Source organism: Monomorium pharaonis, chromosome 1 (assembly GCF_013373865.1).
Source record: "Monomorium pharaonis isolate MP-MQ-018 chromosome 1, ASM1337386v2, whole genome shotgun sequence".
Lineage (NCBI taxonomy): Eukaryota > Metazoa > Arthropoda > Insecta > Hymenoptera > Formicidae > Monomorium > Monomorium pharaonis.
In genome coordinates, this window is record NC_050467.1 from 16,181,977 (window position 1) to 16,209,415 (window position 27,439).

Consider the following 27,439-nt stretch of genomic DNA (forward strand, 5'->3'; position numbering starts at 1 on the left):
CTGTATACACATGTGTACATGATTCATATATTACGTGTATATACATCATGTATATCCATTTATCATTTAATGCATATACATAACATGAACACAGAATGTACATAACACATGCATAATATTATATACTACTAAAAAAAAATAGGGGACACTTTTTGCATACCAAAAATTTAGGCTATTTCCAAACTGCTGCAACTCAGCGAAAAATCATCGTAGAAACAAAATCCAAAAAACATTTTAAAGCTTGAAACTTCTTCTTTCAAACGCTTTTTGGTGATTTTAGTTATCTTTTTTTTTACCAACGTGGCACAATGATGAAGCTTGAGCCGTTAAAATGAAAATTTTTTATGCGAATTTGCTGCGCTGCATCTCGCGTGAAAAAAATTATAGAGTATTTTGTTACTTGCATCTTAAAGCGGGATCTTTAGCCTTTATTTTGACTGGTTGTTCATTGTTGTACGATTTTTTTTTGACTGAGTTATTGAGATTGTAAGTAAAAATGGTCATTTTGACCTTCATCGCTTGTTACTCGTGAACAAATTAACGTACAGCACTCAGCAAAAAAGCGTTGGAAAGGTGAAAATTTGCACTTTCAAATGCTGTTATTAATTTTTTGACAGATTTACTTTTTATAACAACAAATCGCGTTCAAAGTTTACGTAAAAAATCGCATATTTTACGGTTTTTATTTAATTCAAGGTACTGTTGTAAAGAAAGATCCAATCACATCGCTAAAGCAAAGTTTTATAGTACGATTACTCCTCAGTAATAAACACTAACGTTCATAAAATAAAACATTTTTATTCCACGTGTTTATCTGTCTTGAAATTGTTGAAATTGCTTACAACGTTTTTCCAACAATTTTTTTACACCTTTTTGACCAAGTTACAAAGTCAATCTTACATTTTTTTTTTAATGACTCTTACTGCCGGCACTAGCGTTATCCAGTGTACACCACGTGGAAGATGCCAGTCGGATTGTGCACATCGTGCGCGCGCATGTGTGTGTATGTGTTTCACAGCAAGGGTAAGGAGCCATGGTTTGTCACGCGTGCTCGCGGCTGTTCCTTGAGGCTTCTTAAATGTCGTTTTATGTTGTTTCAAATGCGTTCAAATGTCTATGCGACATTTTGAAAATTTTGTATAGAAGCTCAATACTCTACGAGAATCGTCTGTGTGTTAAACATTTGTTTTAAAGCTTCTATACATAAACATTACATGTAAACATTATGAGTACGCACCTACTCACATACATACAGTAATATTTAAAGTATGGTTACGTACAAAGAGACTTTGAAATAAATGTTCGGTACATAGACGACTCTCGTAGTGTATTGAGTTCGTATACGAAATTTTCAAAATGCCGCGTAGACGTTTGCCTGTAACAGAAATTGCACAAATAACCGCACTTCTTGAAGAAGGTTTTCGCGTGCGTCATATAGTGCGTCATGTTGGTGTGTCTATCTCTGTAGTCAGTAGAATTTGATCATGATATCAAGAGACAGGACGTTATACGAGACGTTGCAGGCAAATGTCTACGCAGCATTTTGAAAATTTTTTAAACGCGCATTTTGCAAGCTCAATATACTACGAGAGTCGTCTGTGTACGGAACATTTATTACAAAGTCTCTTTGTACGTAAACATTACTTGTAAACATTACAATATGTATGTGAGTAGGTGTGTACTTATAATGTTTACACGTAATGTTTATGTATAGAAGCTTTAAATCAAATGCTTAACACATAGACGATTCTCGTAGAATATTAAGCTTGTATACAAAATTTTCAAAATGCCGCATAGACATTTGAACGCATTTGAAACAACATATAACGACATTTAAGAAGTCGCAAGAAACAGCCGCGAACGTGCGCGTGACGAACCGCGAGGTCCATACCTTTGCTGTGAAACACACACACACATACACGCATACGCGCGCGCGCGCGATGTGCACAATCCGACCGGTATCTTCCACGTGGTGCACATTGGATAACCCTACCCAATAAGCACAAAAACATTGCTGCAACGATATTATAACGTTACCTATTAACATAGTAACGTTTCCAAGTATGTAGTTTTTAACGTTGTATACGTCATTATGAATAAACTTTGACTTCAATTTGGAAGTTTCAGTAATGTTGAAATAAAATGTTAAAACAACATTGTAAAAATGTTGAAATAACATAATTATAATGTAAGAAAAAAAATTAAATTTACGTTGTTTCTCAACAAGCACGGTTATCCACCATAGTCGCATTGGCGTTGCTTAATATCTACGATCACCCATCCAACTTTGAACCGCCGTCGACGTTGCTTGACTTTGAAGACCCTACGCAACCTAACATTTCGTTATGATCCATGAACACCTAATGCTCATAAATACACATTTGTTATAGATTAGATTAATAGATGTCAGAAAGACAAAACGTGCAATTAAATAATATTTTTATAAATAAATATAAATTTAGTTTTTACTGATTTTTATGTATGTAAAATAACACGTGAAATAACTTAATAAAAATATCTGTTTTTGCTCTGTTTTTTATAAAACTAAAATTATGTTAGTAATATTTTAAATGTTACTGAATAATATACTGTCTTAATATTTTAAAAACATGAGTTACATCCGTGTTATTTTAAATGTTATTAAACATTATAACATAATTTCATAAATATTCTTAAAATATTACTTATTTAATACATAAAATCTAAACATTTAATAATTTTATAGACATAAATTAACATATTTTTTATGTGTTTATAATACGAATTTTATAAGAACTAGTACAAAAAATTAAAAGTTCAAAAATTTTTAAGATTTGAAATTTTATTAGTTAAAATATTTACTTATTCATATAATACTAAAATTATTTATAAATAATTGTATTCGTTGGTCATAGACATATCTAAGGTTTTAAATTGTATTTAATGTGGCGGTCATACGCCACTCCAGTCAGCGCGCCTACGCTAATGCGCTCACCGCATACACCGATGCGTCAACCGCCGCGCGCTCACCGCCCACGCCGCGCGTCGCCGCGTCTATCAACACGCGCTCGCTAGCCGAGTAGTGCACGGCGCAGCCGACAGAGCGGCCGCGGCACTCCGGAGTAAGATGCAACAATCCAGATATATAAGAACCACCCGCAGCGCGGTTAAATCAATCTAATACTAGATTCAGCTTTTTTATCTACGACGGGCCTCCACTACGGAGTGCACCCGCCGAGTTGATAACTTTGGGCCTCCTTCACGGAGTGTGCTCGACGGCAACATCCTGCCTCGACGAAGGAAGACCAACCGGCCGGCTCGGCCAGCAGAGCGGCCACCGTCTCGGGCTACACGAGGACACCAAGACTCGACCAAAGGGAAACCAGGCTGAAGTGGAAGCTCATCACCTGAGACCTCCCGCCTATTCCACGGACCAGGACTCCACGCTTCCTGCAGCACACGGTAGAGACGCAGACTACACTGACCAAACCAAAGGTCGACGCCAGCATCCAGGTCAAGTCTCTAGGCAGTTCCGACATCTCCTGGCCTAGCACACCATCCGGGAAGCCAGTGATTCCTCGAGCACTTCGGAGGAAGTCTAGGAAGTCTCGAAACAACCTCTTCCGGATCCAGGTTAAACCGCAGAATCTTTACGAGGAGTTCGTTGCCTCGCTGAAGCCAACCAGCCGATGAGGAAGCAATCGTCCTTCTGAGGACGCCTAACAAACCGTCCTTCTAAGGACGCCTAACAAACCATCCTTCTAAGGACGCCTGATAAACCGCCCTTTTCAGGGCGACCAAAGAACTCCAAGCGGTGGAATATCTCTTAAGTGGGAAGTGACATACACGTACACACACGTTATTACCCCACATTTAATGTACTAAAATTACATTAATTTATTTATTGTTTGATATAAATATTTTTTGTAGAAATTAAAAAAATCACTAAATTACTATTTTTTATTAATATTTAATATTTAATATTTTAATATTTAATATTTTATATTTTATAATAATATTTAATATTTTAAATATCACTGAATAATATACTGTCCTATCAAATATACTGTCCCATCAAAATTTATAAAACGTTTTGTCATAACGTTTAATAAAATTTAAAGAACTTATTAATAAGTGCAGTTTTTAAAATATTTTAATAATATTAAGACAGCAATATTATTAAGTAATATTTAAAAAATATTTATCAAACGTTATGTCATAACGTTTAAAAACATTTAAATAACATCTAATAAATGTTTTTAAAATATCTTAATAATATTAGGACAGCAATATTATTAAGTAGCATTCTACAAATATTTATAAAACATTAAGTTATAATGTTAAGAAATTTCTCTAAAATTAACGTTTCAAAAATGTTGATCAATATTTCTTGCTTATTGGGTAATGCCGGCGGTAAGCGTCATTTAAAAAGAAATGTAAGGTTGACTTTGTAACTTGGTCAAAAAGATGTGTTGTAAGCCGATTACAACTATATCTATTAAAATTGCGACACGCATCTTTCGAAAGACGTTGCAAGAAGCACCTCTTTCGAAAGACGCACAAGAATCCGCCGCGCTCACGGAAGTCCCGAGTAACTTCCGTGAGATTACAACAGCGCGTTCGGAAGCAGTTCGTATCGCCCTAGAAATAGGTCCTACGCTGCAAAATCAAACCGCAAGGCTACCGCGTTCCGATGTCGAAACGCTTAGCCTCGCGGAAGCTACCGACGCCCGGTCACTGGCCCCCGAAATTGCGCCAGATATCATAATATATAAACGCGACCACGCCGTGACCGAGCGGAGAGAAACATAACAACGTCCGAGCCGCGTCGCGTACTATACACCTTATCGCGAGTGATACATAACACCATCACAGCTGACTGTAAGCGCAAGAGAAGGAAATAAAGACAACGAACAAACAAGTAAGAAGCGTCTTCTTTTCTCTCATACACCGAGCCGAACCTTCACCCTTTGGGTCCTAACCCTTCAGGCAGAACGATCCCAACTACTAACGGGAAAGAATTCCCAAAACGAGCAAACGCTCACAACAGGTGTAAAAAAATTGTTGAAAAAACGTTGTAAGCAATTTTAGCAGTTTCAAGAATGATAAACACGTGGAATAAAAATGTTTTATTCCATGAACATTAGTATTTATTACTGGGGAGTAATCGTACTGTAAAACTTTAGCGATGTGATTGGATCTTTCTTCACAACAGTACCTTGAATTAAATAAAAATCGTAAAATATACGATTTTTTACGTAAACTTTGAACGCGATTTGTTGTTAAAAACAATAAATCTGTGAAAAAATTAATAACATCATTTAAAAGTGCAAACTTTCAGTTTTTCAACGCTTTTTTGCTGAGCGCTGTACGTTGATTTGTTCACGAGTAACAAGCGATGAAAGGCAAAATGACCATTTTTATCACTTAAAATCTCAATAACTCGATCAAAAAAAATCGTAGAGCAATAAACAACCACTCAAAATAAAGGGAAAAAATTTTTAATGCGAATTTGCTGCGCAGCATCTCGCTCTAAGATGCAAGTAACAAAAATACCCTATGATTTTTTTCACGCGAGATGCTGCGCAGCAAATTCGCATTAAAAATTTTTATTTTAATAAGTCAAGTTTCATCATTGTGCCACGTTGGTGAAAAAAGAGGTAACTGTTATTTCTTTATTCCGGACTCCCCTTAGAGTTGCCGGGGTGTTTTACAGGGGCCACCAAACCCTTTACAAGAACCGCCTTTCTACCACACTCCAAGAACACATACATACACCTATATACAGAAAAATACATATACATTTTAATATTTAACAAACTCTTAAACAAATATCCTTTCTTTTCCTAAAAACTGGCCTGGCCATTTGCGACCATTACAATCTGCTCCTCCCTCCCCTCCGCGCCTCTACCGCTTGCAATTTTCCCTACTCCATTTTCCCCCTCTTCTTCTTTTCTGTCCTCCATTCTTCTATTATTCTTTCTTACCTTTTTTCCAGATCTTTTCTCCTTCATCCCATGTTCATTTTACCCCGTCTACCCATAATTCCCTATTAGTTAATCGCACCTGTTTCCCCTTTGTCCTTTCCTTCTTCGTCTGTTCCACCATTCTCCATCTTGCTCTCCTCTCCTCCATCGACAAATCCTCGTCCCCCACTCTCCCCGTATCTCTATACTCCTCCTCAATATCTCCTTCTTGTCCTCTACGTCCTCCAATTCCATGATCAACACCTGTCTTCCGTCTTCCCCTCTTCTCTTCTCGATTTCTCTTATTCCAACTATCCTGCCCAACGTATCCTCCATGATCATTTCCACTAAGTCTCTCCTTTCTTCCTCACCCTCCACTTCTCTTCATATTATCCTTTTTTCTCTTCTCCTTCTCCCCTCTTCTTCTCTCCTCTCTCGCATCTTGCCTCTCTTTCCTTGTATCTCTTCGCTTTTTCCTCTCTTTCCTCTATCCTTCTCCTGGCTTTTTCCTTTGCCACTCTCTACTCTTCGCTCGTCTCTTCCATTTTTCTGCTTCTCCGTTCTTCTTCCTCCGCTTCTTTCTCCAATCTCCACCACTCCTCTCCTCCTTCCTCCCCTTTTGTCTCCTCTTGTCTTCCTCCTATCTTCTTTCTATGACTTCTAATATCCTCTTCAATCATCTCGCCCTCTTCTCTTTTACCTGCCTTTTCCATCTCTCTCTTCTTCCTCTTTTCCTCCTCTACCTCTTCGTCCTCCTCCTCCACTTCTCTCTTTTTCTCTTCCTGTTCTTCACCACTCTCTTCTCTGCTCTCCGTCTTCCCTCCGCTGCTTCTTCCCTTCTCCACTTCCCCCTTCCTCACCATACTCTTTGCTGCTACCTTCTTCTCTCCCGCCGTCTCCCTCTTCCTTTGCTTCCTCTCCCTATGTGCTCCCTCCTCCTTCCTCCCGATCATCTTCCCCTGTCCTCCATAATCCTCCCGTACCTCCTTCTTATCTTCTCCCTTGCCGTCCGTTCCTCCTGCCGCAATCCTTCTCTCTTCCTCTCCTCTCCGCTCTCTCCACTCTCTCTCTCTCTCTCTCTCTCTCTCCTCTTCTTTCTCCACCTCCTGTCTTCTCCTGCTTGTCCTCGTCGATCCTTTCCTCGTCTTCCACACTTCCTCTCCTAACCTTTTCCACTCTTTCTCCACCGCCCCATCTCCTCTCATTATCTCGCATCTCCCTTTCAACACCTCCACTAGCTCCTCCAGGCTCCTCCTCATCAACCTCATCTCTCCCAATATCTCCTCCATGTCTTCTATTTCTTTTTCGTCGCTCTTCTCCTCCTGCTCAATGTCTAACCTCTTATTCACTGCTTCGAACTTTATCCCGGTTGATCTTTATCTCACTTCTTACCACCTCGCCATGTTCTCCACCACCTCTCTTATTGGTCCGCTCTTCCCTCGATCTCTCGAACTTCCTATAATCATTTCATCGATTCTCTCTATCATCCGTCTCTGTTAACACCACCATCTACCGTCCTTCTGTGCCGCTTCTTGCTACTTCGACATGTATTTTACCACCTCTCCTATTAGTCCGTTCTGTCCTTGATGTCTCGATTTTCCGATGCCTCGGTCAATTGTTTTTGGTGCGTTCGAAAGTAGCACTAGAGCCATCTACCGTCCTTTTGCTTCACACGTCACGACATCCTTCCACCAATCTCTGTTCCCCTCCGGCTTAGTACTACCAATCTCCTCTCCTCGTAACCGCTGCCACTCCACTCTCCGCTTACTGAATACAGCCCCTATGTCTTTTGCTCCGGCGCCCTCTCTCTGTCCTCTTCTTCCACGCACTCCTCTTCTAATTCCTTCCTCATTCTGCAAACTTTACTTTTCTTTCTTTCATATCTTTTCTTCACCTTGCTCCACTCGTTCCCCTCCATTTCCACATCGTCTTTTCCACATCCTCTTTCTCCTCCACCCATCAGTCCTCTCACTCTTTACCTCCGCGTGAACTTGATCCTTCACTCCGAAGCACTAAAAAAAAAGGTAACTAAAATTGCCAAAAAGCGTTTGAAAGAAGAAGTTTCAAGCTTTAAAACGCTTTTTGGATTTTGTTTCTACGATGATTTTTCGCTGAATTGCAGCAGTTTGAAAATAGCCTAAATTTTCGGTATACAAAAAGTGTTTCCTATTTTTTTTTTAGTAGTGTACAAATGTGCATTGTATATATATTGTGGCGGTCTTACACCACTCCGGTTAGCGCGCCTACGCTATTGCGTGCTCATCACTTACGCTGCGTCAACCGCCGCGCGCTTACCGCCCACACCGCGCGCCGCCGCGTCTATTAACACGTGCTCGCTAGCCGAGTAGTGCGCGGCGCAGCCGACATAGCGGCCGGAGCACTCTGGAGTAGAATGCAGCGGTCCAGCTATGTAAGGACCCGCAGCGCAGATAATCTAATCTAATACTAGATTCAGCTTTCTTTACTACGACGGGCCTCCACCTCGGAGTGCGCTCGTCGATTTGATAACATCGGGCCTCCTTTCGGACCGTGCTCGTTGGCTATGGCCTTCCTACAGGAGTGTGCTCGTTAGCCCTCCTCGAGCTCGACAACTTGGCCTCTTACCAGAGTGCGCTCGACGGGCCTCAACGGCAACATCTTGCCACGACGAAGGAAGACATCCCGGCCACTACGACCAGCAAAGCGGTCACGGACTCGGACCAACACAAGGGCACCAAGACTTGACCTAAGGAAAACCAGACTGGACAGGAAGCTCATCGCTTGGACTTTCCGCCTATTCAACGGAACAGGACTCCACGCTTCTTACAGAGCACGGTAAAGACGCCGACTACACTGACCAGGCTTAAAACCGACGCCAGCGTCCACACAAAGTCTCCAAGTGGTTCCGACATTTCCTGGCCTCGGACATTCCTTTCAATAAGCCAGCGACTCCACGCGCACTACGAAAGAAGTTTCAAAGCAACTACACCAGGATCTAGGCAAAACCGCAGAAGCTCTACGAAGAGTTCGCGGCCTCATCGTGACGCCAACCGGCCAACGAGGAAGCCTAACAACCTACCTGACAAACTGCCCTTTTCGGGGCGATCAAAAGAACTCCAAGTGAAATATCTCTAAGTGGGGAGTGACACACATTTATACACGAACCCCACATATATAAAACATGTATATAGAACATACATGATACAAATTTGTGGGGGATTGTGTATTGATTGCGGTACCGTACTCAAGGCATGGTAACTAATCAAAATGAGATTCGAGATTTGATTTTGGAGTTGCAAGTGACCTCTTTATAATATGCAAAAGAGCATCACTTGACTCCGAAGAAAGGGTTAAGTTGCATCGCCTAGCGGTGATTGCGAGGATTATTCTTTGCGCGTAGGCGTGCAAGTTTATGTTATAGAGAAAAAATATCTTGCATATAAAATGTATACTTAAAAAAATATATTCAATAATATATTCAATAAGATATGTTATTGCGGGCTGCCAATTACAGATATACTCAATACAATAATATATGCTATTGCAATATCAACATTGTACTTGCATTAATAGCAAATATTATTGTATTGAGTATTTTATGTAGTTGGCAGCCCGCAATCACATATTTTATTGGCTATATTACATTTTTTTCTATGTACATACATTTAACATCGTGCGCTGTATGTATATACCACCAAACACAGTAATGTAACATATATATCTCATATACCTCATATAATATCAATTATTACGAGGTAACGCGTTATGTAGCATGTAACATACATTTACGTTACATGTATTACAAAACGTCAGCAACAAAATTACATCTCTGATCTATTTAAGATCTCTGATCTACTTTAAGATATGTAACAAAATGCTTTAAATATTATATTTATCAAAAATAATACAATAAACAGGTCAATATATCGAGCCAAGACAAAATATATTGACGATATATTGACCTGTTTATTGTATTATTTTTGCTTAGCACTAACGAGCCCTTTATAATTGTTTGTATTGTGGTTATATTTATCATATGTAAATGTGTTAATATAGCGATGTAATATATATGTTTCAAATATATATAAGATGTGTAGATTTCAAAGTACATGCAATGCTGCCAGATTTGAAGATTCGGTACCGAGCTGCGGCTGTGGAGGGGAAGAAGATCTAAAGGCAAGAACGATATTGCAGACTCACAAGGGAAGTGCACCAAATGATAATCGCGAATAGATATGTATTATATATCGTTCAAAAGGTCTTGTCAAATAGAATTTATGTGTGCAATATTTCGCTTGAATGGCGCTTTTACAAGGCACTATGCGTAATGTAATTTACATAACTATTTGGGTTTCTATAAAAGCTAATTGGAGTTTTTGCTTCAAAAATAATATCAAATAATAGGTGTCTACTATAATTATATGTAGTACAATTAGTTGCACAGTTTTCATTTAGGATATTTTATTTTAAAAGTACAAAGGAGTAAACTTCCATATAGGTCGGACCCTGGATTTTTTTGAAACTACGTATTCTTACGTATTTTGGCACGCTGATTACGAATATGATAGTGAAAATTTAATTTTTAGGACAAAAACCATAAAAATCACGGGTTCTTTCATTTATTTCCGTAAATAATGGAAATTTCAAGAAATACTTCAGATAAAAGTTGTAGATCTCATCGAAATATTTTTTGTTCACATTTTATGTTCTATTAATTTTTGCCATAAAGACAATAGTTTTTGAGAAAAATTAAATATTCAAAACTTTATAAAATTTATTTAACACAATTTGAATTTTATTAGTTACTTAATAATGGTTTTGTTAGTTAATAATGGAACGGGGTGCGGCAAAGCCTGTTTTCCACCTACGTGTTTTTTGTATCACATGAGTTCGCGATTTTCCACGCGTTGCAAGATTCATACCCCCTCCCCTTCCCTCGCCTTGCTTACAGATTGAAACGACGTCCACGCTTGTACTGTACCACATAAGTTTACGACTTTAGATTTGAAATTGTGGTCAAATAATGACTTCAAATTGTTCGGGTTAGTTTAGGAAAAAATAAGGACAGGAGGTGCAGGAGGAAAAGTGGAGCCTCTCCCCCGCTCACGCGTTTTCAGGTGCAGAAAACACATACAGAAAACACGTGGACAAAGGAGGAGCTTTGCATCTTTCGGTATTAATAAAATTAACTAATAAAACGAATTGTGGTAGATGAGTTTTATGAAGTTTTGAACATTTAACGTCATTTTTCTCAAAAACTATTGTCTTTACGACAAAAATTAATACAACATAAAATGTGTACTTTGATGAGATCTACAACTTTTATCTGAAGTACTTTTTGAAATTTCCATTATTTACAAAAATAAATGAAAAAACTCGTGATTTTTATGGTTTTTGCCATGAAAATCAAATTTGTGCCAAAATACATAAGAATACGTAGTTTCAAAAAAATTAAGGTTCCGACTTATACGGAAGTTTATCCGTACAAAAAGTCCAAAAAACCAAAAAGTTATTGGCAATAAGATACTTTAATATAACATAAATTGCACTTTTTATTTTATCTTATTGTTAATAACAAAAATAAAGAAAAAAAGATGTTGCTGGCGGTCAAAACATAGTTTCGGCGTGGGGAAGCCAACCTAGCTCTATAACTTACACTGCGCATAGCGTCCTCTAAAGGCGCTATTCAAGCGAAATATTGCGCACATAAATTCTACTTGACAAGACTTTTCGAACGATATATAACACATATCCATTCGCGATTATTACTTGGTGCACTTCCTTTGTCAGTGAGCGCTCATATATGATACTTGGCTTTCGTTCTTCTTTCCCTCCACACATGCGGCTCGGTGTCAAATCCTCAAATCTATCAATACTGATTACATATACATTTTACCCAGTGAGAAATAGTACATCGAATCGACATCGATTCGACATCGAAATCATCATTTCGATGTTGATTCGACGTCGAATTGATGTCGAATTCATTATCGTTTCTCGCTGGGTTAATAAGTAATATTTATGTATTATTAATTTATATTTATTTATTTATGTTTAACTTATAGATTTTTTAGTATCAGCAGTATTTTCGAAGCACATAACTACACTGTTAGAAATTTCTTAATGACTTTTAATGAACATGTTCAAAAAGCTTGGTTCAAGCTCGTAAATGAAAAATAATGAATGCTGTATATGAATATTTATTTACTGATGTCTTAATTTTCATTAACTTATTTATTACTTTTAATGTATGTACTTTTATTGATATTAATATACATGTTTATTACTATTAATATATCTTAATGACTTTTAATGAACATGTAAAGGAAGCTTGGTTCAAGCCCGTAAATGAAAAGTAATGAATGTTATATATAAATATTTGTTTACTGATGTCTTAATTTTTATTAATCCCAGTGAACACAGTAATATAATAGCAGTGTAACAGCAGTGTAACCGAATATAACAGGTTACATTATTCTGAAATTACACGTAACTTACATGTAAGTTACAATTTCCGACTCAGCAATATAACATGTTATCTAACCGTCACACAACAGTTACAAAGAAAAATAAAACTAAAATAAAATTTTTTTTTTTTTAATTATTTTTATCAACAGCACATACTAAATTTAGGATAAATTTTTATTAATTAATTAAATTTAAATTATATTATTTCATTTTGTTCTTGCCGCTGGTAGTTTTGAACCCGAGACCTTAGGATGACGAACCTTGTATTCTACCTGCTACGCCAATTTGACTCATCGATATGGGTACTTGTTATTGTCTACATATACCTATATGTTATAAACTGACGCAACTATATTACTTTTTATAAAAACAATTCAATTTTGCAAAACATATTAGAATAAATAACATTAATTTATTTACTTATTAATTTCATTGTTAAATTTATCTTTTTCCATAACCTTAATAATTTGATGGAAATTGCGATCTATTTAGCACTAATCTTTGAAGCGTTCAAATGATTAATTAGATGGTTAACTATATAGATCATAATTCTAAGAAAAATTGAATAGTATACACTTATTATTCTATTTTTGTTCAGTACATGATGAATTTAGATTTTGTGCATTTTTTGTGCGCAGTAATTGTAGACAAACCGTTATTTTTGAAAACATTATCTTTATGATAATTTTTTTATTATTAAATAGATCTGTCATTCAGGATGTTATAATGTTGTCTGATTTTTGAGTCAACTACGACGCATCGTTCCGTAATAACATTGATACGAGCGTGTTATGTTACGATTATACAATTTTGTTGAATAACTGTAACGCCAAAACGATGTATAACAGCTATATCACTTGCGCATAACAAATGTTACGTAACAGGTTATTTCCATGTTATATAGCACCTACATATCACAAGAATAACAATGTTAAATTATATGTAACTTTCATGTTATATTGCCGCTATAAAATGTGTTTACTGGGATTTATGTATTACTTTTAATGTTATAGTCGGCCTAACTCCAGAAAAGAAAACTGATTTTGGTTTGCTTTGATCGCGCTGCGGGTGGTCTTTATGTAGCGTGTTAGTTGCATCTTACTCCCGAGACAGTTAAGCCGTCTGCTCACCTATCGGCGGCGCTGCGCACTAACCGGCGGGAAACAACGCAGTTTTTTCAGATACATGTACATTAAATTTACTTTAAATGTACACTAAATTTACTTTTAATGTACAAAATATTAAAATTTCCTGTACATGTACATTAATATGGATTTCAGTTACTAAGAATTCAAATTTTATTTACATGTGTGCATTAAAAGTACTTGAAATTTCATGACATTTCTAACAGTGTATAGCTATATAACTAAACTCATATTGAAAGCTTTATACGTACATGTATGTTACTTGCTACATAACGCGTTATCTCGTGATACTTTTAATATTATGTACATGAGATGTATATGTAATATTACTGTGTTTGCTGGGAATGTTATTTAAAGAGACAAAAGATAAATTAAAATTTTTTCACGGTTTTACAAGATTACATTTTTAATGTACTGTTATGAGTCATATACGTGACCAATGAAAATTACAATTTTGTTTCCTTGTAGCTGTCAAAATTATGTAACATTTACATCGCATCCACATAACGATGTTACATATCACTGTTCTTTCTATACGCTCCTTCAGTTATGTATCAATTATGTGTTGGTTTGCTGGGTACATACTAAATACATTAATGGATATACACGTTATATACCATAATGTATATTTGAATCATGTATACAAGATGTATATATGTACATTTAACATTGTATGCTGTATATATATTCCAAATACATTAATAAATATACACATTACATATATACCATAATGTATATTCGAATCATGTATATGAGATGTATATACATTTAACATACAAGATATTTTTTTCACATTATGGAAAAAAATGCATATACATACATAAAGTATCCGATGTTATGTGGGTGTAAAACTCTAGTTTCAATCCAACTAATAATCAAATTTTTTTTCTTGTTCGAACTGTAATCAAATAAAAAATTCAAATTCCTAATATTTTGATAAGAAAAGTCCTTAAAAATGTGAGAAGAATTGAAATTTAAAACTTTGTTTTTACGAAATTTAATTTTTTAACTTGATTACAGTTTAGACAAGAATTACATTTCATATAGATTAAGAATTTTTTGAATTTTTTGTTTTTTATAATAGCTGCGTCTTAAATTATGGCAACAATTTAATTTGGTAATACTTTAAATTTGTAAATAATTACTTAAAAAAAATATTTTTTAATTTTTAAAAAAGAATGGTAAATAACATTTAAATATTAAACAATTAATGAAAAATTATTAAAATTTTGAGTTTATAACTTTACATTATTTAATTTATATTTTTTTCCAAAAAAATTTCTAAAAATAGGTATAAAAATGATACTAAAAGTAATAATTTATCTTCTGAATGAACATATTTTCCATATCATCTACTGCACCCCTAATTTAAATATTTATTAATAAATGTCAATATATGTATTATATATAATAAATATTTAAATGTCAATATATGTATTATATATAAATATATAAATGTCAATACATGTGTAATATATTATTCCAAAAAATGAGAGAAGTTTAATTTAATTGAATCATAACAACCTATATCCCTAATACGTTTACGTTGAAAATTACTAGCTGTAAATCAAACTCATTACTTGCAACGAACTCTTTTTTACACACAATTTAAAGAAATTTTCTACAAGAATGAGATTGTAATGAAAACTTAAGTACTCATGTATTTTCGCTCCGCCTGTCCATTAGACCCGAGATAATCCGTACGATTTAGTCATAAATATTTATCACGCTTAATCGAAACTGACTATCCCGCGTATGCTTCTTGTTTCGCTATTAAAATGCCGGTATACGAAGTAATCACGAGATACGAGTCGTGCGACAAGAGAGTCATCGTGCTGGATCGCAGCATGTTTATCTCAAATTAATCTTGACACATATGGCTTTTATCTTGTTTTCGCTTATTTTCTGCATTAAATGTAGGCCACTGCAAGTGTGCCATTACTTCACGTATTTATACAGCAATATTTAGAAGGATTGCAAAAATTAGCGATGATGATGTTATTTTCGTTGTTACATTGGACTAGTTTTTCATTACTAAATTGAGCATCTTAATCTTTTGGGGCCAAAAATTACATATGTCTTATTTACGAAATTTATGAAAAAAATCATAATTTTAAAACAAATAGTTCTACTTTTTAAACAACAATCAGTGAAATCAATCGTTACATTCAGAAAACACAAGTGATCAGTGATTATTGGTTTTTACTGTTAGATCTCTAAATTTAGACCAATTATATTAGCGAATTACTCAACTGTTGTGCAACGGTTGTGTTTTCTGAACGTAGCCAATGAAAATACACTTATCTTTTAGTGATAATACACTAATTCTGAAGTAAAAATTATTAAAATTCAATAGATACTCACTAATTATTTATCGCAGTTATAAGTATACCATTGGAAATCAAAGAAAATACATTAATTATAATTTAAAAAGTAAGCGTCTTGACAATTTGCAACATACGTGTGCTTGTGGCAATCAAACGCACAATACGCGTTTTGATTTGAAATTTGTTCTACCTCCAGTGTGGCCAAGTTGATTATTCAAGTAAAAATTTTTATAATTATATTTTTGCAGTTTGCCTTAACATCGTTATATCAACTCTTTAAAATGCAATGAATACATTTTCACTGATTTGCAGTGGTGTACTTATAACTGTGATAATTAGTGAGTACCCACTGACTTTTAGCGATTTTACTTTAGAATCAGGGTATAATCACACTGAAAGATCAGTGTATTTATTTCATGATTGACAAGTTATAAGTATACCACTGAAATCGGTATATTTTTACTTATTGTAATTTAGAGAAAATGTAAATAGATGTTTATAAAATATAATAAAACATATATTGACTCAAAGTATTATTGTATGCCACTGCATACACACACACACACACACACACACACACACACACACACGCACGCGCGCGCGTGCATATTTTAGGTTAAACGTACCTTTGTTTTATTTTATAGAGATTTATTTATTTGTAGTATTTATTTTAATTTATAATATTAATTATAATAATATTTTATGAATAAATCAATACATTTACAGGGTGCGTTGTTAGAATTCGGACAAAAAAGTTTTATTGCAAAAAGTTATTTATTTAAGCCAATATGCAAAAATACACGAAAATGTTGTTATATCTCACTTAAAGGATTCTTGCTAAGAACTTTCATTCAATAATAGCTGCCCTGCATCTTTATCACTTGCTCAATCTTCGCCCTAAAGCGCGAGCACGCTGTTTTTAACTGATCGCATTTTATGACTGAGAAATTCTGCCTCGATAGCGGCCCGAAGTGAATAATTGACGTTGGGGTGCTTAGACTTATTAGTTCGTCTCTCGATTACGCTCCACACGTAGTAGTTCAGAGAGTTTAGATCAGGACTGTTAGAAGGCCAGAAATTCTTCGATCAAACATTGTTAGAGAGCCAATTTTAAACTAAATGACTCATGTGAGCGAATGCGTCGTTTTGTTAAAATATGTATGACCTCCCTGAGGCCACAGTCTCCATCCAAGGTTTTACCACTGTCTTTAGAATCTTCAAATAAACTTGCTTAGTGACTGTTTGCCTTTTTGGAAAAAGTGCGGCGGCATGACGTCGTCCTCACTTGAGATGACGTTCAGAACGTTGTTATTTGCCGGAAACTTAATCTTGCCCACCACAGGGATTCTCGGAGTTGTGGGCGAGCTAACGGTCATTTCTCCGGTTTACTTTGGCATCCACGGTGAAAATTTTCTCATCAAAGTAACCAGCAACTTCGTGTTTCAATGAATACAAAAACAAATTACAGCGGTCAAATCTTTTGAGCTTGGCGGTCTCGGAGAACATCTGGCGGACTTTGAGGATGCAGGAGATATATTTGAGATCGTCTTCAGCATGATCGCTTCGTTCATCCCCAAAATCAAGGCCAATTTCCGAAGCAAAATCCCCAGGTTTTCCAAAATCATGTCTCGGGCTTTTGGGATGATTTCTGGAGTCTTTGTTGATTTTTTCCTAACCTGTATAACTTTCCTCGCTGGAATGGAAGAAACCCTTCTCGGACTCCTCTAAGAATGCGTATCTCTTCGCAACGGCATACACCGTCGATTTTAGGTATTCAAAGAATTTTATAATTTCGGCAGGTGTTCTCTTGTCGCTTTCTATAATGGTCGCTTTTTTACCGTACTCCATATTTGACTTGACAAGCTCGGCCATTTTGAGGTTATGGAAGTCTGACATATCTAGCTAACTTTAACGTCAATTAGTACCTATCCCTGAATTCTAATATAGCGAGAACTTCAAATTTAATTTTGTTCCGGATTCTAATGATGTACCCTGTATAGTCTAAAAGGTTATTTTAGTTTACAAATCAAATTTTTGTGCGATTAAAAAACATTTATAAGGTTTTTAAAAAATATTTTTCCCTACACATTAACATGTATTTGAAAATTTTTTATTAAAAAATAACCATAAATAAACGTTGCATATAATATTAAATAAGGTCTTGAAAAAAATGTTGGTCTACAGCTTCCACAGTTGCTCTGTTTATCTAAAATAAAATACCAAAGAAATTCTTAATTAGTATGAGTTTAGCTATAACACAGGTACTAAAACGAAAAAAAATATTAAAAATTATTTTTAAAATAACGTAATTTTAAAAATTAGGTTTCAATTTTTGCCATTTCTTTCGTCTTTAGAGGCAGCAAAAAAAAATATTTTATTGGTATTTTATTTTAACTTGATCGTGGTAAGAGTTACAACCACACATATAAAGATGTATGTACTATTTTGACTCAATTGTTTAACTAGTTTTTGAGAATCATATCATAGAAGTTTTGAAAAATGTGATTCCGAGAAAAACGCATTTAAAACTTTTTGTACTGATTACATAAAGATAATTTTACTTACGACTAATTAACTAGTTTAGGGCCATACATAGGACCTTTTTCTCGTTCAAAAGTCCTGCAAAGTTGTTCTTTCTTCTTTGCAATTGATTCTCTCATTTCTAACGAAGTCAGTTAAAGCTGCTCCGAGCGGGTGATACGAGCTTTGTTTCGGGAGTTTACGTCTATCTTCGCTTGCTGATTAATAATCATTCCCATCACATTCATAACTTTTAAAATTGGCATAATCCGCGTATATAAGATCTTATAGCGTGTAAATAAACAAATATCTTAGCTTGCGTTTGCTCGCCTCAATGTTCAAAGTCACACTAAGCCGAGAAAACAAATAATCCTTTACAGACAGGTCAAAATCTAACGTATTTTAGAAAGATCCTACTCCAAATGTAAAACCTTCTAAAAGTAACAATCTTCTGAACCTTAGGCGAAATATTAATGCTGACACAATGCTCCCTATCGTACGCCGCGCGCCGAGAGCGTGCGCCAGAGATTGTCCTCTATCAAATACTATAATCTTGTTAATTTTGCGGATCGGGCTAAATTCTTTTGCGGATATATTTTACATACTAAATATTTGTAAAATATGCAAAAAGGAAAAATTTTTTTTGATCCGCTAGACTAGATATCCTTTCAAACCTAAACTAAGTTTTGTCTTTCGGTACTTGCTTTCTTGCATTGAGATATTATACATAATTTTTCTATTTTTATATCCGGATAAATAAGAATTAAATTATGCAAAATTACACTTTTATTGTTCATTGTTAAATAATGCTTGATACCGCAAGTCTACTAGATTACTATCCCGTGTTTACAGATAAATAATTGTGATATTATTGATAGTCCATGGAATATTTCTGTTTTTGTTTCAGAATTCCCTATGTTAAGGGATGCTATCCACTAACTCTTTAGCTCTCATAGCCTTTGAAAATCCTAGACACTACGAACGAGCGAGCGCGGCATCGTTGTAACGGGAGAACCGTCTTTACCGCTGCATTAACGGTTGCCGTTTTTCGCGCAAGTGAAAACACGTTTCTATGCTCTTACAATCGCACTCTTAAATGACAACGTTTCATTAGAAATGATTACGCACCTGGCAGACACGGGTACGCACGGCGCGTACCCCTTTTACCGAATACATTGCTCTGTGACATTGCGCCGTATCGTGATGTATACGATTATTGCCTCAGAACTATTCCTTCCCTCTCCTCGCTTTTACCTTTATTTGGTACATCCTAATAATTTCCCTAGGTATCTTGCCAGAGACTGGCATCTTTATTTATGGTATTCTATACTAAAAAAGTTATCCTAATTAAATCAACAAAATGTATTTGATAGAGTTTATTTTTGTAAGAGTTATAAAACAGAATTTCTGATTATCATGATTAGAATTCATATGTCATAGCAAGTGTATTTGATAACCTTAAGGGGAGCTTCTACATTAGAGAATCAAAAAGAATTTTTTGCTTAAATCGATAGTATTTCATCCGGAGAACATGCTCCTGAAGTCCCAAGTATAGATTCAAATTGTATCAGACCGAAATAAACACGTGCAGTGCGCATGTCCCAAGCGCTTCAAGCGGGATGGCAGGTAAGAATCCCTAACGGTCTTTGAAAAGGTACATTGCCTGCTGGAAAATCTGTCAAAGAAAGAATTACTTGAGAGGTGTTTAGGTGGGTATATACAAAATGCCAATGAAAATTTTAATGCGACGATTTGGCGATTTGCCCCAAAACACCTCCATTGCGGCCGCAAAATTATTGAAATTGCTGTCTATATAGCTGCTAGAATTTTCAATGAAGGCTATTTGTCGGTTCTAAGAATCATGTCATGCATGGAAATAGTTATTAGACCAGTATGCAGAGATGTTACGGATAGAATAAACGAAAATCGCACGACTAGCCAAAATCGTCATAGATCTGTTGCGCAGGAAACGCGTACTTACGACAAACAACGGCTGTTGGAGAAGAACGAATTGTATGAGGACACTAAGGACATTTTATATGAAGTGGGGATAGCAAATTAATCGAAAAGTACGGATAAACAATCATTAGCAAGCTTTATCAATCTTTTTCTTTGATTGGAAACTTTAAACGCGTTTTTCTTGAAACCACTTTTTTCGAAACCGTGTACATGATTAAAAAAAAACTATTCGACGGATCCACTTTTTTTTTTTAAATTAAAGGTTATTAAATTATTGTTTGTGTGAACCTAAAATATAAATTAAAAGTCATATAAAAAAAAGTTATTTTTAAAAAATCAAAAAATTTTCACAAAAAAAAAACTTTTTTTTCAAAGCGCCATTTTATAAATTTTTTATAATAAATGTATGGCTTTCTTAGGTTCACTTAGAAGCTATACTCATAAACTTTACAAAAAAACTTTGGTTTTTTTCTTTCAGTCAATTCTATTGGATGTTATACACGCAGTGTGGAAGGAATTTTTCAAGGCAGTTGTGCATTTTTGCTTACAACTTATAATTAAATGAATAAAATTTTGTAATAAAAATTGTTTTGAGTACCTAGAGACATGCACAATAAGTGATAAATTGCAAAAAGGTCCATTGCTTAGTTTTATTAGAAAAAAATCATAAAAAAGTGCTTAATTTTGGCTTCCTAATGTAGGCGCCCTCCTTAACTGTTGTTCAAGTTTTGTAGAATAAAAATCCATTTTAAAAAGTAAAAATTTAATTTATGCAATGTTTGAGTGATTTGCTATTCTACTAAGAGTTAAAATTTAATTTTCTTTAAGACCCACGGCTAAACCACTAAAACTAGCAAAAAATAATTATTGGAAATTAAACCAAAAAATGAGAAATTACTATTGACACGAAAAATACTTTGCAAAAATCAGTTCTGCAACAAATTGTTAACAATTTTTTAATTATGAGAAAAAACTGATTATGCCAATTGGTTCTTATAAATAAAAGAACATACAAATATTGTCAAAAACATAAAAAATATAAAAAGTTGTATCAATAAATGAAAAGCACTTTGTAAGAATTTGATTAGCAGTTTTCTGCGTGCAATAAAATTAATAGATTATAAAACTTTTAGTTATAAGTAAGTAATACGTAGCATCGTTGATAGATAGGTTCTTATTCTTTATAGTTAAAAATTCTCGTAATTAAATAGAATAAACTAAACAGTGCCACACTAAAAATTTTTTTATCAATATTCTTATAAAATAATTCTTATTCTTAAATAAAAAATTCTTCTCGCTTAAATGTAAGTTTTCAAATTTTGGTTTGTAATAAAAAAAATGAGAAAAAATGCATTTTAATATAGTTTTTAGTTTTATATAAAAATTAATTTAGAAGACTGATTATTCCTGAAAGTTATAATATATGTATCAACATATATTAATATAACGGCACTTGCAATATTAGAAATCACCAACATTGCGTGTTTTCTAATTATGTGCACGTTAATCAGTACGACATAATGTATAAATCAATTATCATTAACAAAAAATTCTGATACAAGTCATGTAAATCAAAATTTTTTAGCAATTTCTTTTTCTTGCTTAAATTTATAGGAAATTTTCCGTAGAATATGAAAAAAAATAGTAGAAACCGATTTGAGAGTTCCTTCTGTTATTTTCGTCGAAAAGTGAACGGTCGAATTGGGCGGAGCACTCATGTAGACGAATTGGAAACTCAGTCTTTCGATCCCTCTGTAATAAATGTTAACCTGGCTCTGTTAGAATAATGTTCGAAAAACAGGAAGATTTGCTCTATGGCCCTGGAATCGCAGATTAGCAAAAAACTGCAGTAAGTTAAAATAAATTACGATTTTTTCACGATTTGTTACTCGAACTTTAAACGCGTTTTTCTCCAAACTACTTTTTTAAAATTGGCGTGCAAGATAACTAAAAAACTATTCATCCGATTGAGTTCTTCTTGTGCATACATTTAGATAAATACTTTCCTCATAAATTGAACCTTTATTTGTAATTGTATTGTTTAAATAAATTATTTTTATTGCATAATTAACACGAAAATTTTTCGTAAAAATCAATACTTTTTTTTCTACGTATTGTCATTTTTACAATTTTGCATTATTTTCTTTAACAATAGGTTCAATTGATAACGCAAACCGTATAAAAAAGAAATCTATTTGGTTTTTTTGTTTTAGATGAATACAAGTAGCACTACATTGCACGTCGACAAGTGACTTCAACGTCGACGCATTAGATTTACATTATTATTATTTATAAAATACATATTATTTTCTGTCAAAAAATATTTTTTTAGTAGTTCAATATTACAATAACATACCCTAAAAATTTCAAAAAAATTGGTTGTATAATTTCCTCAAACAAAATTACAAAAAATCACTGAATTTTCAGCGCGTTACATGACTTGTCCCCGTTAAGGAAATCCGGGAGTGACAGAGTTACCGACATTTTTTGGGGAACTTAGATTTTCGAATTGAAATAACAGAATGCAAAATCCTTTTACAAGATTAAAGTACGCATAAAAATGAAGGGGGCGACTTACGATTTGTTCTGCTAAATAAAGAAAATTGTTATTTATTAGTCACCTAACGAAAATATTTGCTTTATACGAAAAATCTAGAGTTTATATGTATAAAATAATCACGTCGCCCCCTAGAAAAAACTCTCAGGAATAATATCGTGCAATTAGAAATAAGATTAGAAACCTAAAAAAAAAAGATTCTCATTCCGCAAATTAGAAAATGAAAAAACGAAAATTTAGGTTATGTACACGTAAAAAGTCGACAAGTAGAGCAATATGAAAAAAAATTTTTTTGTTCTTAATATAAAATTCAATTCATAGATAGATATTAATATGTGTACTTTAATTCTGGAAAAAAATTTCTAAAGCTATACAAGAAATCCATATGAAATCTCATTAATGATGTGCATAAATGACTCTACCCAGTAAACACAGTAATATAGCAGCAGTGTAACAGCAATGTAACCGAATATAACAGGTTACGTTACTCTGAAATTACACGTAACTTACATGTAAGTTACAATTTCCGACTCAGCAATATAACATGTTATAATTACATGTTATCTAACCGTTACACAACAGTTACAAAGAAAAATAAAATAAAATAAAAATTTTATTTTTAAAAAATATTTTTATCAACAGCACATACTACATTTAGAATAAATTTTTATTAATTAATTAAATTTGAATTATGTAATTTTTTATTTTACTTGTACTTGCCGCTGCTAGGTTTGAACCCGGAACCTTAGGATGACGAACCTTGTACTCTACTTGCTACGCCAATTTGACTCATCGATATGGGATTGTTATTGTCTACATATACTTATATGTTATAAACTGACGCAACTATATTATTTTTTATAAAAGCAATTAAATTTTGCAAAACATATTAAAAATAAATAGCATTAATTTATTTACTTATTAATTTCATTGTCAAATTTATCTTTTTCCATAACCTTAATAATTAATTTGATGGAAATTGCGATCTATTTAGCACTAATCTTTGAAGCATTCAAATGATTAATTAGATGGTTAACTATATAAATCATAATTCTAAGAAAAATTGAATAGTATACATTTATTATTCTGTTTTTGTTCAGCACATGATGAATTTAGATTTTGTGCATTTTTTGTTTGCAGTAATTGTAGACAAACCGTTATTTTTGAAAACATTATCTTTATAATAATTTTTTTTATTATTAAATAGATCTGTCATTCAGGATATGTTATGTCTGATTTCTGAATCAACTACGACGCATCGTTCCGTAATAACATTGATACGAACGTGTTATGTTACAATTATACAATTTTTGTTGAATAACTGTAACGCCAAAACGATGTATAACAGTTATATCACTTGCGTATAACAAATATTACGTAACAGGTTATTTCCATGTGATATAGCACCTACATATCACAAGAATAACAATGTTAAATTACATGTAACTTAACCATGTTATATTGCCGCTATAAAATGTGTTCACTGGGGTATACATTATCGACGTCGATCAAATTTTAAAGGCACTCCAGGATCCCCTTAACGAGAAAGAATATACATATTATCTGATAATTTTTATAAGATTTTTGAAACATACTAATTAAGTTTACCAAAATTCTAAATATTGCTATCAGTATACGCATAACTATTTTTTTTCTAACATACGTACGCATACAGAAATATACACATACACACTCTCTAAAATACAATAAGTAGAAAATTACTGAAATCAGTGAAAATACACTAATTTCACTTAAAACTTGTTAATCAGTGAAATAAGTACATTTTTTAGTGATTATACACTAATTCTGAAGTAAAAATCACTAAAAGTCAATGGATACTCGCTAATTATCAGTTACAAGTATCACTGCAAATTAGTGAAAATACACTGATTGCAATTTAGAAAGCACATTGTTTAAAAAGAATAAATTCTTATTAACTCATTGCATATTCTTTTAGAAAATATTAAAAACCAAATAAATCATAATACAATGTCAAATAGTATAATTGAAATACGTGATGTATATAATATAATTGGAATATAATTCTATTTTAATTGTATTATGGCAAATAATTTTCATATTACGCTACGTGGGCATTGTCGTGGGCAGAAGTAAATGATGTGGTTTATGACTTCCCAAGACTTGGTGATGACCTCGTGTGCATCGGTATTCCGAGGTATTCGAACGTGAGCCACATTGGTAGGTAAGTTTCCCATCGCAGCATCGGTGGCGTTCGAATACTAATGCCCGTTTGCAGATAGTCAATTGTATTCGTGACAGAGGAAATAACTGCCTCAATGGCTGCATGCTCGCTTGTGTCATCATAAGACGGAAGATCGGGGTTGACATGAATGATCGAGTCTTATACCCAGCGAGAAATAGTACATCGAATCGACATCGATTCGACGTCGAAATCATCATTTCGATGTTGATTCGACGTCGAAATCATCATTTCGATGTTGATTCGACGTCGAATTGGTGTCGAATTCATTATCGTTTCTCGCTGGGTAGTAGATTTTATTGGCCTTCCTTCGGGGATTCAAATTAATGTGATCAATAATAGAATTTCCGTGCTAAGCTACTGGCTTATTTCGGAGAATTTCGATAAAGATCGTGGATTATTGTTGTATATATACAATGGCTCGTGTCAGTATTGGCTATTACAACAATTTCTTGGAAAATTTGCTATCGGATTAACATTTGATTCTGCCGCTCATTCTTAAATGATATTCCTGATCATAATCTCGTTTGCTCCGGTCTACATATTATTATAATTATTGTTTACAGTTTATGGGCGAAGCGCGTACCTATTTTGCACGAAGATAGATGTTTCGCCGCACGGTACCGTCTATACGACAGGTTTCACATGAAGTTCTGAATAACGTAAGAAGAAATAAGGAGAATGGGACCCCGGATGGAGAAGGGGCTTCAGTAGACGCGGTAACGGTACCTAGAGTAGGCACGAATATCCGCTTGCAAGCTGTCGCAGCGGCTCCCATTGCGCGCATTGTTATCTAAATAGAAACGCAAATTCCTGCCGATCAGAGTGTGTGTGGCCACCGCGAAAACACCACGTCATTTTTATTTCTTGCGCGGTAGTTTTTTTACTAACGGTATTATACTTATTTCAGAGGACTATTACGCGAGCGAGTTTTCGGGTTTAGCCCGCGACTGCGTGAGACCGTTATTCATTAATAGGATTTACGGCGGTGTCGCATCATTGATCAAACACTTGAAATTACGGCCTATTATCGGAATCGGCGCGGTTCATAGTGGCCATTCCATTGACAGTGTGCACGGCTTTATAGCCTACTTGACCAACAAAAGAAAACTGAAGACGCGCGAGACGAAACGCAAGTCATGAATCTCGTGTGAGTCTTGTGTATAACCATACAGATCCTGCTAGTTGATACACCGCTGTATGTGCTCCTCCTGTCCCTCCGTTGCTCGCACGTTGCTCATTGCGCACATTATTAGGGCAGCGAATCTATTTCATCTGTCGACGTCGATTCGTACTAATAAATCTTCTTAATAAGAACGAACAAGGTGATAATTTGGAAGCATATATTGCCTCGTAATTATTTAATAGTGCTTCTATCGGAGCAATGAAAATTATGCACCCGTATTTCAAATAGATATTTTTCATAAAACCATATGTTAACATTAATTTTTGACTTCGTTACTTGAAAATTTGAAACAATGTTAGATGTTGAATGATCTATTTGGTTCAAGGTAAATAAAATATTGGCTTGGGATTGACTCAAAGTATTAAAAAAAAGTTATCATGTCATACGTAAATTCACGATCGTTGCGCATATTGGCGCTGTGTTATTTATAAATCGACGCCGTGTACTCACCATATAGATTAGCATACGTAGCAACCTCCGCACCCCTGGCATCCTGGAGATCCCAACCTCTCACGACGATACACCGTCCTGCGCTGCAAAGACAAACATACTGTTTCGCATTAGTCTGCTTTTAATTTTATCGTTGTGCGCGAGTTGTTACGCTGGCGTGTGAGGCTACATTTGAAACCGGATCTATTTTAATTTATCTGACCATGGTCTAGCGAGCAAATTAACTGGGCATCGTCTGCTAGGTTGCGCTTCGAATCCCAAAGAGGTCTCGAGTACAAAATTGATTTGCCGGGAGAAATCGTGATTATATAGAGTTTTGAATAGGTAAGCATTTGTGGAAATTAGGATAACTTGGCTCGACGCGGAATTGTAAAGAAACAGCAATAATCTCTTAAATTTAAATAAAAAATGGAGCCAAAATTACAGAAAAAGTTGGAGCAAACAATAAAAATGATGATATTGTCAGTTTATGTGTATATAATATCTATAATACATGAGAATATACATTAATAAACAGTATACAGAAATGTATTATATATAAATATAAATTGAAAGAATAGTATTAAACTTTCTCGGATTTCCTAGGTGTAAAAAATAATTTAATTAAAGTATCTAAAAATTTTACTGTGTGTGTGTGTGTGTGTGTGTACAAATATGAAAATAATTTTATTAAATAATGAAG

The 27,439-nt window shown here is 34.3% G+C and overlaps 1 protein-coding gene across 2 annotated transcripts in view; it reads right to left on the reverse strand.

Annotated features, from left to right (window-relative positions):
- LOC105836408 overlaps positions 1 to 27,439 on the reverse strand; it is a 198,634-nt gene that overhangs the window by 103,721 nt on the left and 67,474 nt on the right. For both annotated transcript variants that reach the window (XM_036292773.1, XM_036292752.1), the window contains one exon: positions 26,758 to 26,840. In XM_036292773.1, coding sequence (XP_036148666.1) covers positions 26,758 to 26,799 — 42 coding nt within the window. In that variant the 5' untranslated portion in view covers positions 26,800 to 26,840. The remainder of the gene's footprint in view (positions 1 to 26,757; positions 26,841 to 27,439) is intronic.